Here is a 15,968-nt window from a genome sequence, read left to right as displayed (position 1 = left end):
TTTGTTGTTGGAGTACATTGTCACTTCCTGATAGATCCCACGTTGGGCACCAGGAGTCAAAGTTAACTAGTTTTAATGTCTTAAAAATTGCAATCACTTTATCACAAGCTGGACCCCCCCAAAGGAATGGCCCCTCTCTCCATACATCGTCCAATCTTGACGAAATGGCATAGAACACAAATCCACCCGCAAGGTTGAAGCTCAAACTGCTTACCTGGAATATTCGTGGACTGAATAATAGGGCAAACGCTAGTAAAGTAGAGGCATATGTTAATAGACATCACCCACACATAGCTATGCTGCAAGAAACCCACGCACTACAAAGGGTTAACGAAAGTAGTCTACAACAATGGGGGAGCAACAGATATACTGAACATTCATCTCACAATAGGGGAGTCCTCACACTGATACACCCCTCTTTGGTGTTTGTAACCGAGAAAAGCAAAATTGCCCCTCAGGGCAGGCATGTAGTTGTGTGGGGCACTGTGACAGGCGATAAACTGATACTGGTCAATACTTATGGGCCAAACATGGATGACCCAGAGCTTTTCATCAATGTTTTAGCTGAAATTGGCCCGATCATGGACACGTGTGTGTTATGGGGAGGAAACCTCAACACCATACTCAATGTCTCCTTGGACCAATCATCAGACAAACCAACTAGGGCTGCCACTGTCCTACATCAAGCCCTAGCGGAATTAGCCCCGATAGATGCCTGGAGAGGGATACACCCGATAGACAGACAATACACGTTCCATTCATCAGCACACAACACAGAGTCAAAGATAGACTACTTGTTTGTCTCCTCCCACCTGATCAATTCAGTGCAGCACTGCGATATACTCCCCCGCACACTATCAGATCACTCTCCAGTCATACTTGAAGTGATGGTCCAGAACATAAGACCACCAACCAGACGGTGGAGAATGCCCCCAAATATCCTTAGAGACCTAAACGTAGTAGAGTCACTACACAAAGGGTCAGTAGACAAATGGTCGACCATATGGGAAACATTCAAGGTATGGATAAGAGGTAACATCATTTCTAAAACAACTGGACTTCTTAAGGCCATCCGTACCGAATGAACCGAAACGGAAACACACCTGAAAACACTCGAAAATGACTATAACACAACAAACAAACATTAGCTGAAATCAAAGCACACCTTCATAAATTTAACGAACTGGCAACAAAAGAACAGTAATATATGGCTATACCAGTCAGGGCACGCAGGTAGGGTGAGGGCAATAAGGCAGGACACCTATTAGCGCACTTACTAAGGAGTGAGTACAACCACACCCCTATCACAAGCATTGTAACAGGCACTGGGGAGGCTGTAAATGGAGAAGAAATACATTCCGAATTCACCAAATTCTATAATGACCTATATGCAAACCATGATACATGTTCTCAGGAAGACCTCAGGGGATACCTAAACAAGATCACACTCCCTAGGCTCTCGCCAGACGACAACTGGTCCCTTGAACAACAGAAAACTAGTGAAGAGATCGCAGAAGCAATCAAATCACTGGCAACCGGAAAAGCCCTGGGCCCAGTCGAACTGAGCTCAGAATTGTACAAAGAGTATTCCACAATTCTCTCCCCAATACTAACCCTGGTATGGGAAGAGGCCATGAGAACCGGCTCACTTCCAGACACAATGACGGACGCTATCATTACGGTGTTGTTAAAACCTAGGCGCCCCTCCCATGAACTATCCTCCTATCGGCCCCTCTCATTGATCAACACAGACACTAAGATCTATGCAAAAGTGCTTGCAACCACATTATTACCCAAAATGACCACCCTAATACACCCTGACCAATGCAGCTTCATTCCAACAAGATCCATGGCCCTAAACCTGCATAGATTATCTGGGATCATGGCACAGATTATACCAGAGGCACAGGCGGTGGCTATATCACTAGACACCGAGAAAGCGTTCAACTCGGTCTCATGGACATACAAGGTCTTAAATAAATTTGGATTTGGCCCATACTTTGTACAATGCGTCTGACTGCTTTACACTTCCTCCAAAGCCAGGGTCCTTACGAACCACACTCTGTCCAACCATTTCAGACTAAATAGGGGAACCAGGGAAGGACCCTCCCATCCTTTTTGCTCTCACAATAGAACCAGTGGCGGCAGCGATCAGACTAGAACAAGAGCAGAGGGGCAGAAGGATGGCTGGTATTCTCCAATCCATAGCACTATATGCAGACGACACACTATTGTATATACGCGAACCAGAGAAAAGTCTTGCCCCCACACTAGCAGTGATAAAAGAATTCACTATACTCTCAGGTTACAAAATAAATACCGCAAAATCCGAGATTTTTCCCATTAACACCAGCCACTACCTGCCCTACACATACGCACGGTCTTAGATGGTCCCCTAACTGTATCAGATACCTAGGAATTCTCGTCTCCAGAGACAGAATGTCCTTATATGTGGACAATTACGAATCCCTGTTCCACAAACCATACCAAACTACAGGTATGGGCTAGTCTCCCTATATCACTCATCGGCTGCATCGCAGTACTCAAAATGGTGGTGCTCCCCAAGGTCCTGTATGTGTTCAGCAATGTTCCAATATGGCCAGGTAGGCCTTTCTTTGAAAACCTGCGATTCGTGGCAACAACATTCATTTGGAACGGCGGAACTAACAGAATGAAATGGGAGAAACTGGTAGAACCCTATGAAATGGGGGGCATTGTTGCACCCAATTTTGAGCTGTACTACCTGGTGGCACAAGCACAATACGCTAAATACTGGCAGGATCCAACAGACAGAACACCACATGTCCCCATCGAGCGACACTCAGTCCGACCAACCGACCTGCGCTCCATAATATTCACGAAAACCCACAGGGATGAATGTAAATTCGACCCAGCAACCTCCACGATTGCTGCCTGGGCCGCAATCGGTAAAAAAGACTACAAATGGACACACCCTATGATTCGCAGGCCCCACTATGGAATTTCCCGGGCATCAAACCCACATACGACACCAGCATACATAAAACTTGGGTCCCGGAATATGAGATTAAAATGAGAGACATGTTCCCAAATGGGAGATTCGTGACACCAGAGGACTTCGCAGACACAGTGGGGAGAAACCAATCGGTCACTCTTCAATACCACCGCATGGAAGCAGCATTCAAGAAGCGATGGCCAACATACCCAGAAGAACCACCTGAACATGCATGCTTCCAATCCCTATATTCACAGACTGGTACAGGGATGTCCAAATTATATAACATAATCCAAACTCACTCACAACCGTCAAATAATATCAAAGCCTCATGGGAGAAGGACATGGGCATAATCATAGAAGAGGGGAAATGGTCAAGATATTGCCTTCCGTCTAAAAATGTCTCACTGAATGCCGGCCTCAGGCTGATACAATTTAAAATACTGAATAGGCTCCTCTACACCCCAGTTAAAATGGCGAAATTCTATAACACAATATCCGGAAATTGCCCGAAATGTGGTATCCCCAGAGCGGATGCGTTCCATATGTACTGGGCATGTCCCCCGATAGCCGGGTTCTGGCGGGAAGTTGCGAATATACGAGAGGATATGACACAGATCCCTGCGCAGCTCAGTCCCCAAAAACACCAGTTTGGGGATATAGGGAAAATTCCAGAGAAAACTAGAAGACTTTTCAATGTCGCATGCGTAGTAGCAAAGAAATGTATTCTTCAAGCATGGAAAAGCAATCACGCCCCACGCACAGAACATTTCCTTAAAGGATTAACATATGTTAATGAATACGAAGAAACTTATATAGGTATGACGCCTTAAACAAGTAGACCGAAAGATATTTGGACTCTGTTCAGAACATACCTGAGCAGATCTCTATCCGACGTAGAGAACTCTAATAGTGTTAGACTCTACCTAAGACCCACAATTATTGTATCACTGTAAACGCTGAAACTGTGCAAATATACATGACTGTTTAGATGAATGAGATGTGGGGGTTATGTATTACTATTCTGTGTACCTTGAAATCAATTGAAATGCGGAACAGCTGTGATGTGATAAGCAAACCAAAAATAAACGTTTTTTTTAAAAAAAGAATTGGCCACATTTCCTTTCTTTTGATGAGTGTGTAATGGGCCAGGTCTTGGTACAGGTAGATTTGCACCCCGTTGTGTATCGGTTTCGCCGGTCGGGCTGCGTGGAGGATCGCTCCCTTCTGTTGGTATCTAGACAAAGCATCCACCACGTCCCTGGCTTTGGAGCCAGGCTCCTGTCTCTTCGGGCCTGTTGTTCTGTGGACCATGTCTATCGGGACAACGCCGGCATGCTCTTTGTCCAGCAGGTCTTCAAAAATGTGCATGACCGTATTTTTCAAGTCTAGTGTGCCACTCATTCCGGGAGGTTCCGTAGGCGGATGTTAGATCTCTCCTGTTCTCCAGGTCCTCACATTGCAGCTCGATGTTGTGTTGCCCTTGCCAGATCCTTGAGGGCGAAGTCGATGGAGCAAGTGTCCTCCACCACCTCCAGATCCGAGATATCTTTCCTCATCTCTGCTATGGATTGTTTAATTTCCCCCATGAATGTCACAAATTGCGTTTGGAAGGCTGGAGGAGTCATGTTTTGGAAATCCTGGAAGCAGGCCTCCATGTCCTCTTTTGAGGAGGCTATTTTGGGGGTCGTGGTGTTAAGGTCCCCTTCCTGAGTGGTCGTCGGTTCTAGCGTTTTATATGAGGGTTCCGCGGCTTCTGAGTATCTGGACCAGCAGCGTTGGATGGTGCTGTCCCGGGTGGGAATTTGGGGCTGCTTTCTAGTTGCTGCTGCTTTGCCTTTGCTTCCTGACATTAGTTGTGGGCTCGGGGTTCAGGTTATGTTGGAATGTCGCCCGCTTCTGTCCCAAACTGGTGTCGGAAATGTGCTTAGAATCCTTGTGCATGGTAACGGTGGCTGTGCAGGGGACGTAGTGTCAGCTTAAATCCCCTCCTCCCAGGGCCTCAGTGTTTAGTGCCGGAGTACACCTCCACGGGTGTGGGCTTTGAAGGTTTTGGCTGCCGGAATCATCTTGGGCCCGATTGCTCCTCTCTGGACCTATGTGTCCCTTTTATGTACCCTTGCGTGCCGAGTTCCAAGCTTGGGGGCGTGTAGCCGTGAGTCTGGTCGGGTGCTTTATCATCCCTTGCAATGGGAGGGCCTCACCAAGATCCGTGCCTCTGGGATTGTCTGAGCTTCTTGTCCCAATTTATTGATTGGGGGGGGGGGGGGTTGCAGGTCCGGGGTGGATAAGCAATTACCTGGGTTTGGTGTGCGATATCTGAAAACGGCCCTGTGTCCGCTTCCGGCCACGGGCTGTCAGCTATGCTTCCTGCTGCAGAGGAGGAAACCCATGCTGGGCCCGGCCTGTACTGGGTCTGACTGTTAGTTGCTGTAGGAGCGGTCTGTCTGCATCACTACCGCCTGGGTTCCATGTAGCCTGCGGGTCCACTTCTCCCCCAGGCTGCCTTTTGTGTCCTTTAGGGTGTCTGCTGTATGCCTCCGGAGGGCCTTTCCGGAGTGTTGGGAGTGCATCCCTTCCTTGCCGCGGTGATCTGCAACCCGGCTAAGCCCTTCCTGCAGCATAATATCCGCCTCCCTCCTCCCGATCATCGGAGTGCGAACACCTCGGTGTGCCCGGCTCGCTGTTGCTCAAGGTGAGACACTGTAGTCCGTTGCTGCCCGGCACTGTGTGGGGGCTCGGTACATGAGCCTTCAGTGTGCTCCCTTCTGATAAGTGCTTCAGAGGGGGATGCAGCACGTACCAACACATCCACCCTATCTGGCTGCCATCTTGGAATCTTCAACAAACTATCATTTTATAATTCCCATCTTCAACGTTACCAATTTGATCAACTTCAGAAAGATGAAAGGCTGAGTTATTCTTACCCAGATTCAAACCTAGGACCTGCAAGTTACACTGCAGTAGGTGCATTAATCTATTAAGATATTGTACTGCAGAGTTTAAAGCGCTGGCCCACTTGGATAACATTCACAGATGCACAGGACGCCATTTCCTCTTGCTAAGCCCCTGTCTCCCACAAGCCTCACCGACCCTTCCCTTTACGCCAAAAGCCAACCTTTCTCTCTCTTTATGATACTTCTCCCAAACTTCCCCGAAGATTGATAGCTCTTAAAGGAGATTCGGGCTTGAAGAAAAACCTGTCAGAACCCGTGAAACTAACGCAATCTCAGTGGGAGATTTGCGGGAGCTTATGGCTCCTTTTTGAGAATACTCACCTGGGTTTAGAAGCCTCCCCTATACCTACATATTTGACAAGAGCTTGTATTTGGGAGGTTGTGACAATCAACGCTGGTCCCGATTCGTCACATTTATAAAAACGTTTTTAGTCACTCTTCTACATTAAAGGGTCAGGTCAGTAAAGAGAACTGAAAAACAATTTAGGTTAGCAAGAGCTACGCATTTAACAAACAGGAAGCCAGATGTGTATACAAATGCATGCAAGGTTATCGTGTGCGAAGACTATGAAAAACTAAATTGAGGGAGCTGCAAAGTACTCCTTTTCCAAGTGAACCAAGCAAGAATTTAATTATATTAAAGACAACAAAAATATGACTAATGAAAATGGAATTTAAGTTGTGTGGTTTTTCCTATTGCAAATGAAGTTATGTGAACGAGAAAAACGTCAAAAATGATTGTGTAAAATTGTGCAGCGTTTTTGTTACAATAAATTACTGCATCAAAAGCAGCTCAGATTTCAGTTGATCATCAAGCTCATTCTTGCCACAGAGACCCGACTGCAAAACATAGCAGGGGAAAACTGCATTAAAGTTTAGGAAATGCAGAAAAGGAAATAAGTTGTGGGGGGAACCAACTTCAAATATAATTGACGGTGTATCGCATCCATTCCAACAGAAACCCCAAATTCCCAAGTATAAAACATCTGCAAGTAAATGTACCGTCGACCCTCTATGTTTGCTTCATAACAAATCTGGGTAAACGTGTCCAATTTTAAATACAAATCTAAAACGTTAAGAGCAGCATGCTAAAATCATGTACACCAGTACACATAAAGGGACAGTATGCAATCCCTTACTAAAATGTTACACAGTTCTGCTGATCAATTGTATTAATAGGAAGGACCACCAAAACAAAATAAATCAATGCTGCGACTGTTAGCACATCTCTTAATGTCAAAACAATTGTGAACATATATTTGTCAATGTTGAAAATAAAAATATCACAAAAAAGTTTTAAAAGTTATGAAAAATTAATACAAAGGAGTCATAATTGGTTAGTTGAAATATCAGTGGACACATTCCCACTACCAAGATTGATATAAAAAGGAAGCATGATACTATAAAAACACGTAGCTTACTTTGTGCCTTTTCAGAGAAGTTTATCTGAAACCCTAAAGTAGAAAAGATAAGTTCTAGTTGAATTACACTGCAAAATAAGTTAGAACCAACACATTACAAATTTCAACTTTTGCCTTTAACAATAGGCAAATCTTCTGTTCACTGCACAGAAATACATCGGCATAAGTTAGAACTCCTAACTTTATATTTATATTGTGAATGTTAAGTCATTAATCTTAAAACATTCCCACCGGAATAACGTCAAGAACGCCTACTGAAGACATTATCCTCTTTACCGCTCATCAAATTACATGCAAACATTTATTTATTATTAAAGTAGCAGATTGGTGCACCATTTACATAATATAGTCCAATGCTAGTCATTGATTATTGCCAAATTAGTAAAGGCTACTTTTATTCACGTGTGGATGAGCATGAAACAAAATAATGAATACATTTTAGAAGATGACTGAGTAAATAAATCACACAACTTTTAAAGAAGGATTGTCAAAAAGTTAATCAAATAGGCGAAAAGGCACGATATCTTCCCCTCCACCCCCACAACCCACCCGGACATTAGAAGGGTCTGCATTTACAAGGACAAGCAGACGTCATGGCGTGCAGCAGTTTGGTCATTCTTAAACAAGAACGAGCATCAACCATCATTTGCCCTTAATTATGTTCGGACGTGTTGGGACACCTGGAGAAAACCCTGCTTTGCATTGCCGTATTCGTGAGTTTGCTTTAGGAGCGTCCTTACTGTTTGTAGACAAACCCAGAGTTCCCATAGGTATTTGGACCAACTCCTACCGAGAAAAGTAAACCAATAAAATCACTTCTGAAAACCACAGTTTGCAGGGGAGGAGATTGTAGATCTGCGGTCCTTTTGAAGGGCAATGACTACTTCTCTGCAAGAATACAGGGATGAGATTTTTACTCAGTCCCACACTATTATTAAACCAACAGTTATCCCAATCACAAATATGAAACAAGCACAGCCTGACAGGTATATCTCTATTGCTTCTCGTGGTAAAGTCGGCAGAGGGCAGGCTATACTCTTCAGGAGGAATATGAGCTAGCAGAGACGCAATCCAAACAATAAGACTGCAGTACCAAAATAAAATAATGTCCAACCATGGTACTATAAAAATAGGAGACCAGTTAGACTAAAAATACAAACATACGAACCATGAACACTACAACTCACCCCTGTAAAAGAAAACAGTGAATATGCAGACTTAGTAGCGGAATCTTATAGGCTTGTTCTTGATGGTCAACAGCATCAAGCCAGGCTTCTAGATGCTTTGCAATGGGTCGAGTGAATATTTAGACATTTCGAGTTTGTAGCTCCAATGGATCGTGGGCATTAAAATAATCCAAGTTCGGGAGCTGCCAGGGGGCGCCAAGATGAGCTAACGTCTCTCGGACGGTCTCCGTCCTGGGGCGCGGAAACTGTGGGAATTGAGCCCCACAGCCCCGTCAGAACCTGTTTTGAACCCCCTGGCAAGGAAGCTGAACGGGGAGAGAGTCGGTGAATGGTCCAGAGTTCTGTGGCCCTGGGAGTCCGGAGTTGGGTGGCCCGCTGTCGCCCTTGGCGGGAAGATCTGGCCCTGCGCTGGAGGAGGTGCTGCCTGTGGAGTACGCTCTTGGTCCCCACTGCGGGACCAGAGCGGTACCGTTGAGGGTGGTGGGTGCCCTCCTGCCCTCCCCGGGACATTCTGCGGCGATCAAGGGAGCCGCTTTCCGAGCGTGGGGGAGAGGCAAGCGCTCGTCGCGCAGCTGCAGCCGAGGCTGCTGTCGGACTCGGGCAGAGGCTTTCTCCCCTGCCCTCTCGGGGAGTAAGAGTGGTGGACTTTCGAGTGGGCCGCCGGGCTTGGGTAAGAGCCCTGGTCCGGTGCGCCCCCCTGGAGTGTGCGCCCGGCGGGGCAGGGAGCCCCCCTCGGCTGCGACTGAGAGAGGCCCCAGAGTGCCCTGGTGGTGACCTGGTGGGGCGGAGAGGGCTGCCTGGAGACTCGACGCGGCCCGGGACTTGGCGGTGAGTGGGGCCGGTGTAAGTGGCCCGTGGAAGATCTGTGGTGGGCGAGTTGTCCCTCCCCCCCCCGATCTGGGCTGGACGGCTGCTGGACCCGGGACCACGTCTGGAGAGCACGTTTCCTAGGGCTGTGCGGCCTGCCCTCTGTTTAACTGGCTTCGTGTTGCAAACCCTCAGCCTGCAGGTAGGCTGCTAATAGACTCTAAAGACAGAGACTTGAAAGACATTTACATAGCCTGTCATAGCGCCGGCAGTAGTCCTCATAAAGAGCACTCCTCCCTATTTGAAAGCAGAAAGCACCCGATTTCTTCGTGCGCTGCTGCGCCCGCAGAGACACTCTCCTTTGTGCATGCTGCTGTTTGTGCTGTAACTCTAGGTCGGAGCATATACATTTCTGTTTCCAGTCAGCCAAGAAGGTTGAAGATGGTATGACAGTCTTTTCTCCCCTCTTCTGGGGTTGTAGTAGGTTGGTTGTCTGCTTGGCCGGGGCGGCAGTCTGCTAGCGGGCTGTAAATTGAGCTGTATCCTGGTGGAGGTGAGAGGCCTTCCGGACCAAGTTGAGGGCCTGAGCGTTATTTTCCCAGGAGGTCTCTTGCTAGTTTGTCTGCGGTGTACTCGTGGTCCCATTTGAATGGACTGGGTGCAGACCCTACAAAAATATCGAAGAGTGGAAGCTGAGGAGGCCACCATGCAGGCTGGGGTTCAATTGGAAGCTTCTGAGGCTCTGTCTGTGAGCTGCAACATGGCAGCCCTGCTTGAGGAGATACGAGGCTTTAGAGCTGATGTCAATAAACGCTTGGATTCTCTGGACAAGAAGGCGGACGCCGTAGAGAACCGTGTCCAGGCCCTTGAGGCCAACCAAACCTCGTCAGACCTCTTTGAGACGCAATTTGACATGAGGCTGGCTGACCTTGAGAAGTGGAAGGAGAAAGTCATCCTCAAGTTGGATGACTTAGAAAATAGGGAGCTGCGCTCTAATCTAAGGTTTTATGGTATGCCACAATTGGAGGGGGAGTCTCAAGTGGACATTGTGAAAGGGGTCAAGGCGATTGTAAGGAGCCTCTTTGGTGGTGAAAATACTAGTGAACCCACAATTGATAGGGCCCACAGGGCGGGAGGGCGCGCGGGTGAGCCCCGTACAGTTCTTGTGAAATTTCACTACTTTGCTGCAAAAGCCAAGATGCTGGATTTAGCTCGTAAGGAGGGTCCTATTGACTGGAAAGGTGCGCAAGATTTTTCAGGATCTTTCGGCGCACACCCATGCTCGACAGCGCCTTTGTGGACCCTTAATGAGGTGGTTGCAGTCCAAGGGAGTGCGTTATAGATGGGGCCACCCATTCTCCCTTGCCTTTGAACTAGATCGCTACAAATACTCGCTTTCCTCAGAAACTGATATTCACTGAGTCTCTCGTGAACATTTGGGAGACCCCACCCTTCTAATGACGATGCGCAGGGGGAGAAGGGGCCAGATAGAGACAGCCCTGGCCCATTGGAATTTGTGGGTAGGCGATGTGTAAGGGGGCACAGGAAATTCAGGAGAGTGGCGCCCCCGTCACCGAAGCAGCCGGCGCCTTGATGCTGTTGGTGGAGATTGGTGTGCTGGTTGCTGTTGGGTTTTATAGGGTCATTTGTCCTGCCCTGTTTGTTCTTGGTTGATCTCCTGTGTGATGGGTTCTTTGTTTTGTCTCAAGCTTATGATGGGGTCTTGAGATCAGGGGGGTGGCATATACAGGTGGTGGTGTTGGGAGCTTGTATTTGACTGGGGATGGGGGGGCTCAAAATGTTCTTTGTTTGTATGATGTGGGAGGTGGCCAGGGGCAGGGGGAGGCGATCTCTGGTGGCCTGGTAGTGCGGCGAGCGGATGTCGCAGCCTATCCAGGTGCTCAGAGGGGGTTGGGAGGGAGTTGGGGTTGTTGGGATGGTTTCGGGTGGGCAATGGGGGGGTCTGGTTGTCGTTTTCCTAGTTCTGAGGGTGGGTTTTGGGTTGCTGGGGTCTCTGAGAAGTAGGGGATATATAGGCCCTTATTTGGTCTCCTTTGGTGCATGTGAGCTGGTGGTACAGGCACTATGGTGTGGTCTGGAAGGGGGTGGGACAGTTTCCTTGGACCTATTTAATGGATGATTCTATGCAGCAGTTGATGGTGGGGTCCCTGAATGTGAGGGGATTGAATTCTCCTACGAAAAGGTCCCTGGTGACGAGGGAACTTACTAGGCTTCATTTGCACTTCCTTTTTGTGCAGGAATCTCACTGGGTTAGGGGGAAAGGAGCCACCCGATCGAGCTAAAGCTATCCAATATGTGTTCCATTCCTCGTATGTGTCGAAGAAGCGGGGAGTGGTGTTGTTGGTTTCCCCCAAAGCTCTTTTTATTCCAAAAGCTCATAGGTCTGATCCGGAAGGGCGCTACATTATGGTTAAGAGGACAATGAAAGGTAGGATGATTACCCTGGTAGGGGTCTATGCCCCAAATGAGGCGCAGGATCGTTTTTGGGAAAAGGTGGGAGAGACCATTCGGGGTTTTGCGGAGGGTGCTCTGATAGTGGGTGGGGACTTTAACATGGTCCTTTGGCCAGACAAGGACAGGACGTTGCTTTCCCCCTGCCGCGATCAGCGGGTTCAGAGGAAAATGGCGGATTCATTTCGACTAACTAATGAGGGGTTGGGCTTGGTGGACGTGCATTCCGTTGAAGGGAACCGCAACCCTCTTTTCACTTTTTACTCTGCGGTGCATGGGGCATTCTCTAGGATAGATCTCGTCCTAGTGGATTCAACGCTTCAGGATGGTGTCTCGAACTTTGGTGTGGAGGTTGTCCCGTGGTCCGACCATGATCTCGTTTGGGTCTCGTTAGGGGTTCCCCGCAGACTCAGACTAGGGCTTGGTGGATATGTAACGATTTGCTGCTTTTAGACAAGGAGCTTAAGTAGTCTCTTTTGGGTTTGATTAATGAATACTTCCTTCTTAACGACACAGGGGAGGTGAATGTCCTAAGTGTGTGGGATGCATTTAAAGCCACGGTTAGGGGCAAACTCAGAGAGATGGGTGCAAGGATAAAGAAGGAGCGGGGCAGGGTGGAGCTTAAATTGAAGGAGCAAATAGCTGTTATTCAGCCGGGAGGAAAGCTGAAGTCCCAGATGACCCCGGGAAAATGGGAAGAATCCAGAAGCTTTAGGCTAAATTGTCAGATCTGCTCGTGGGACAAACCAAACGAAAGCTGGCATTTTTGAAACAGCGGTATATGGAGTGGGGGGAAAAGGCGGATAAGATCCTGGCGGGGCGCTTAAGGGAGCTTTGAAACAGCAGGAGGGTGAATCGTATTGTGGATCGGGAAGGGAGTTCTGCAGGACGATATGATAGCAGGGGAATTTGGGCGGTATTACGAGGGTCTTTACTCGTCAGAATATTCAGGGGACGGGCTGATGTGGACCGTTTTTTAGATTTACTGCATATTCCTCGTCTCTCGGATGAGGGTGTCGGTGTGTTGGAGCTCCCGATCTCCCCCCAGGAGGTGGCAGATACTATCTCCTACTTGAAGAGTGGCACAGCCCCGTGAGACGATGGTTTCACTGTCCGGTTTTATAAGACATTTCGTGCCGTGGTAGCCCCATTTCTGGCTAAGGTGTTTAACTCTGCTTTGGATTCTGGTTCCCTGCTCCCCTCCATGATGTAGCGCTCATTGTAGTGCTACCAAAAGATGGGAAACATCCCGCGTAATGTCAGTCGTATAGACCCATTTCCCTCCTTAACGTAGATGTTAAGATTTTAGCTAAGCTCTTGGCGAATAGGCCATCTAAATTCCTTCTCTCCCTGGTGCATGGTGACCAAGTCGGATTTGTCTCCGGGCGCTAAGGAAAGGATAATTTGAGGAAGACCCTGGGCCTAATGCATGAGCCATCGAAGCAGGGTTTGGAGGCCTATCTTTTTTCGTTAGACTCTGAGAAGACCTTCGACCGTGTAGAATGGCTTTACATGGGGAGGGTGTTACGGAAAATGGGCTTTGGGGACAAGGTGGGTTGCTGCACTCTATAATGGTCCTTCTGCTAGGGTGTTGGTAAATGGCTGCCTGTCGTTGGGGTTTTCGTTCTCTCGGGGCACGCGCCAGGGATGTCCCCTCTAACCTCAGTTATATGCACTGGCGATGGAACCTTTTGCTGTTGCGGTCAGGGCCGACAAGGGTTTTACAGGGGTACAATGTGGAGACCACGAATTTAAATTATCTTTGTTTGCGGATGATATTTTAGTGTACCTGACGGGTCTTCGGGTGGCTCTCCCACGATTGCTGGGTCTGATTAGTCGGTTCGGGTCTTTTTCAGGGTTAAAAGGGAATCTGTCCAAGTCCTGCATTATACCAATGGGGGGGCAGGGGGGGTAGATTTCGAAATTGAGGGAAGAGAAGAAATATATGGGGTGCGTGTGGAATGTGCGTTTACTAGGTATCTGGGCATCGATATTCCCAGGGATCTAGATAAGTTGTTTGAGCTAAATTTCCCTCCGATCCGGGCAAAAATCCAGAGCGATCTCTCTAGGTGGGCCCCCTTGACCCTTTTGTGGTTTGGGCGTATGGTGGTGGTTAAAATGAATATTCTTCCGAGGCTTCTCTACCTTTTCATGTCCCTTCCGTGTTTGGTGCCGGATTCCTTCTTTGCTGCCTTGCAATCGCGTATCCTCCGTTTTATTTGGAATGGGAAGAGACCCAGAATTGGCTTAGCTACTTTGACCCTTCCCAAGTCTTTTGGGGGCTTCGGGTTCCCAGACTTTAGAGGGTATTTCAAGGCAGCTCAGCTTCGAGTTATGCTGGAGCATTTGAGGGATGACCTGCGGACATATTGGACGTACGTGGAGGATGTTCAGGTTCATCCAAGAAAGGTTAGGGACTTTTTGTGGGCTCCTCCGAACTCTATTCCAGAGCCCATTAAAACACACCCTGTTCTTGCTGTTTTGTGGTCGGTTTGGAAGCCCTCTAGAGACAATAGGCTACTTTCCTCTTGGCCTTCCCCGCTATCATCTTTGTGGGGTCCACCGATTAATTTGGGCGCAAAGGGGTTCCGGGAATCGCAGGCCTGGTCTGATCAGGGGTTGGAAAGGGCTGCTCAACTGTTCGATGGAGGGTCATTCATGGAATATCCCCAAGTGGCGGAGGGATTTGAGGGGAAGCCACCCTCGGTCTTTGAGTATTTGAGACTTAAGGGAATTCTCACCCAGGCGTGGTGGGTGGCCGATTTATCACGTCCATTGACTCCTCTTGAGAGGATATTTGCGGAGGCCAAGTCCAGGAAGGGTTCCCTCTCCAAGAGTTATGAAGTACTTCTAACCCGGTGGGTAGGCAGTCGTTTAAGCATTTCTGGGAGCAACGGTTGGGCAGGTCCTTCGACGACCTTTTTTGGCAATTAGGGTTTAGGTCGGTGTTTTCTGGGGGGCTGTATACGGCGGCAATGGAGCATAATTTTAAGGTTTTGCACTCTTGGCATCGTTCTCCGGTTGCCCTTTCTAAGAGGTTTTTAGAAGTGTCCCAGACTGTGTTCCAATAAAGGTACGTGGTTTCATATGTGGTGTGAGTGCCCGGTTATCCGGGTCTACTGGACGGAAGTGCTCAGTTGGATCAAGGGCATCCTTTCGAGGTTCTTCTGGGCACTCCCCTACCTGATAAAGAGGTGGGTTCCTTTTCGAGGGTAATGGGGGCCATGTTAAGGGCGGGGAGATTGGCTCTGGCTCCGAAGTGGAAGAGTTCCCTAGGGCCCTCCAAAACAGAATGGCTTACCAAGTTAATTGCTATCTTTGAGTATGAGAAACTTTCTGCTATGACATCCTTTTTTGCAGGAATGGACTGTGGTTGTACTCCGTGTGGACTGTGAAGCCTTGAAACTAGGATCGGTTTTGTGGTCTTTCTGTATCCGGTCGCCAGGGTGGGACTGCTGAAGCCTCTACAGGTGAAAGCAGTTTAAGGTGGTTGAGGGGCCTCCGCCATTTACAGGGCCCAAATATATTGCTGCGTATGTGTCTTGTCCCTACTCTCAGTCACTAGCACCATGGACTCTCGGAGGCCTAGTTTACCTGGGGTTAAGGGGGAGGAGGGTGATGGGAGGGATCGGGAAGGGGGATAGTGGGAGGGTTTAGTTGGGGGTTGGATTCTTTTGATGTTTTTGTTATATGCTCTTTGAAGTCATTGTCTTTTTTATGCTGAAAAATTCAACAAAAGTGGAAGAAAAAAAAATCCAAGTTTGATTGTCAGAAAGTAGTGCTCAAACTTGCTCAATTCTAAACACAATTTCTAATTTGCTGCAGTCCAACGTATCTCTGCATTTGCTGGTTACGGATTTGAATCAGCCTTCTTCCCCAATGCCTGGTCTTCCTCACAAAAATCAGCAACAGAAAATGATGAAGAGGGCTTGGAAAAAGTATAGCAGCCCCTACTAGGGATGAGCAAGGCTGCGGGAACAAAGTCAGGCACAACTGTTGCGACAGGTATTGCAGGCCTCTTGGTATGTGTGTTTGTTAGAATGACTGTATGAGCTGTAGCCCAAATTGTCCAGACTTCGCAAGACCATCTTTTTGCATGGAAATATAAGACTTCACAGAGACTGAATAGGCAAGGACCCAACAAGGATTT

The 15,968-nt window shown here is 48.0% G+C and overlaps 1 protein-coding gene across 4 annotated transcripts in view; it reads right to left on the bottom strand.

The window, feature by feature from the left end:
* MAP2K4 (mitogen-activated protein kinase kinase 4) overlaps positions 1–15,968 on the bottom strand; it is a 1,243,547-nt gene that overhangs the window by 1,173,645 nt on the left and 53,934 nt on the right. For 2 of the 4 annotated variants that reach the window (XM_069654508.1, XM_069654509.1), the window contains exon 2: positions 7,353–7,385. The exons of the other annotated variants lie outside the window; for them this stretch is intronic. In XM_069654508.1, the coding sequence (XP_069510609.1) occupies positions 7,353–7,385 (33 nt within the window). The remainder of the gene's footprint in view (positions 1–7,352; positions 7,386–15,968) is intronic. 4 annotated transcript variants of the gene reach the window in all.

Source organism: Ambystoma mexicanum, chromosome 3q (assembly GCF_040938575.1).
Source record: "Ambystoma mexicanum isolate Mex_15411 chromosome 3q, UKY_AmexF1_1, whole genome shotgun sequence".
NCBI classification, from domain to species: domain Eukaryota; kingdom Metazoa; phylum Chordata; class Amphibia; order Caudata; family Ambystomatidae; genus Ambystoma; species Ambystoma mexicanum.
The sequence above is the reverse complement of the archived record's forward strand: the minus strand, read 5'-3'. Positions and strand labels throughout refer to the sequence as shown.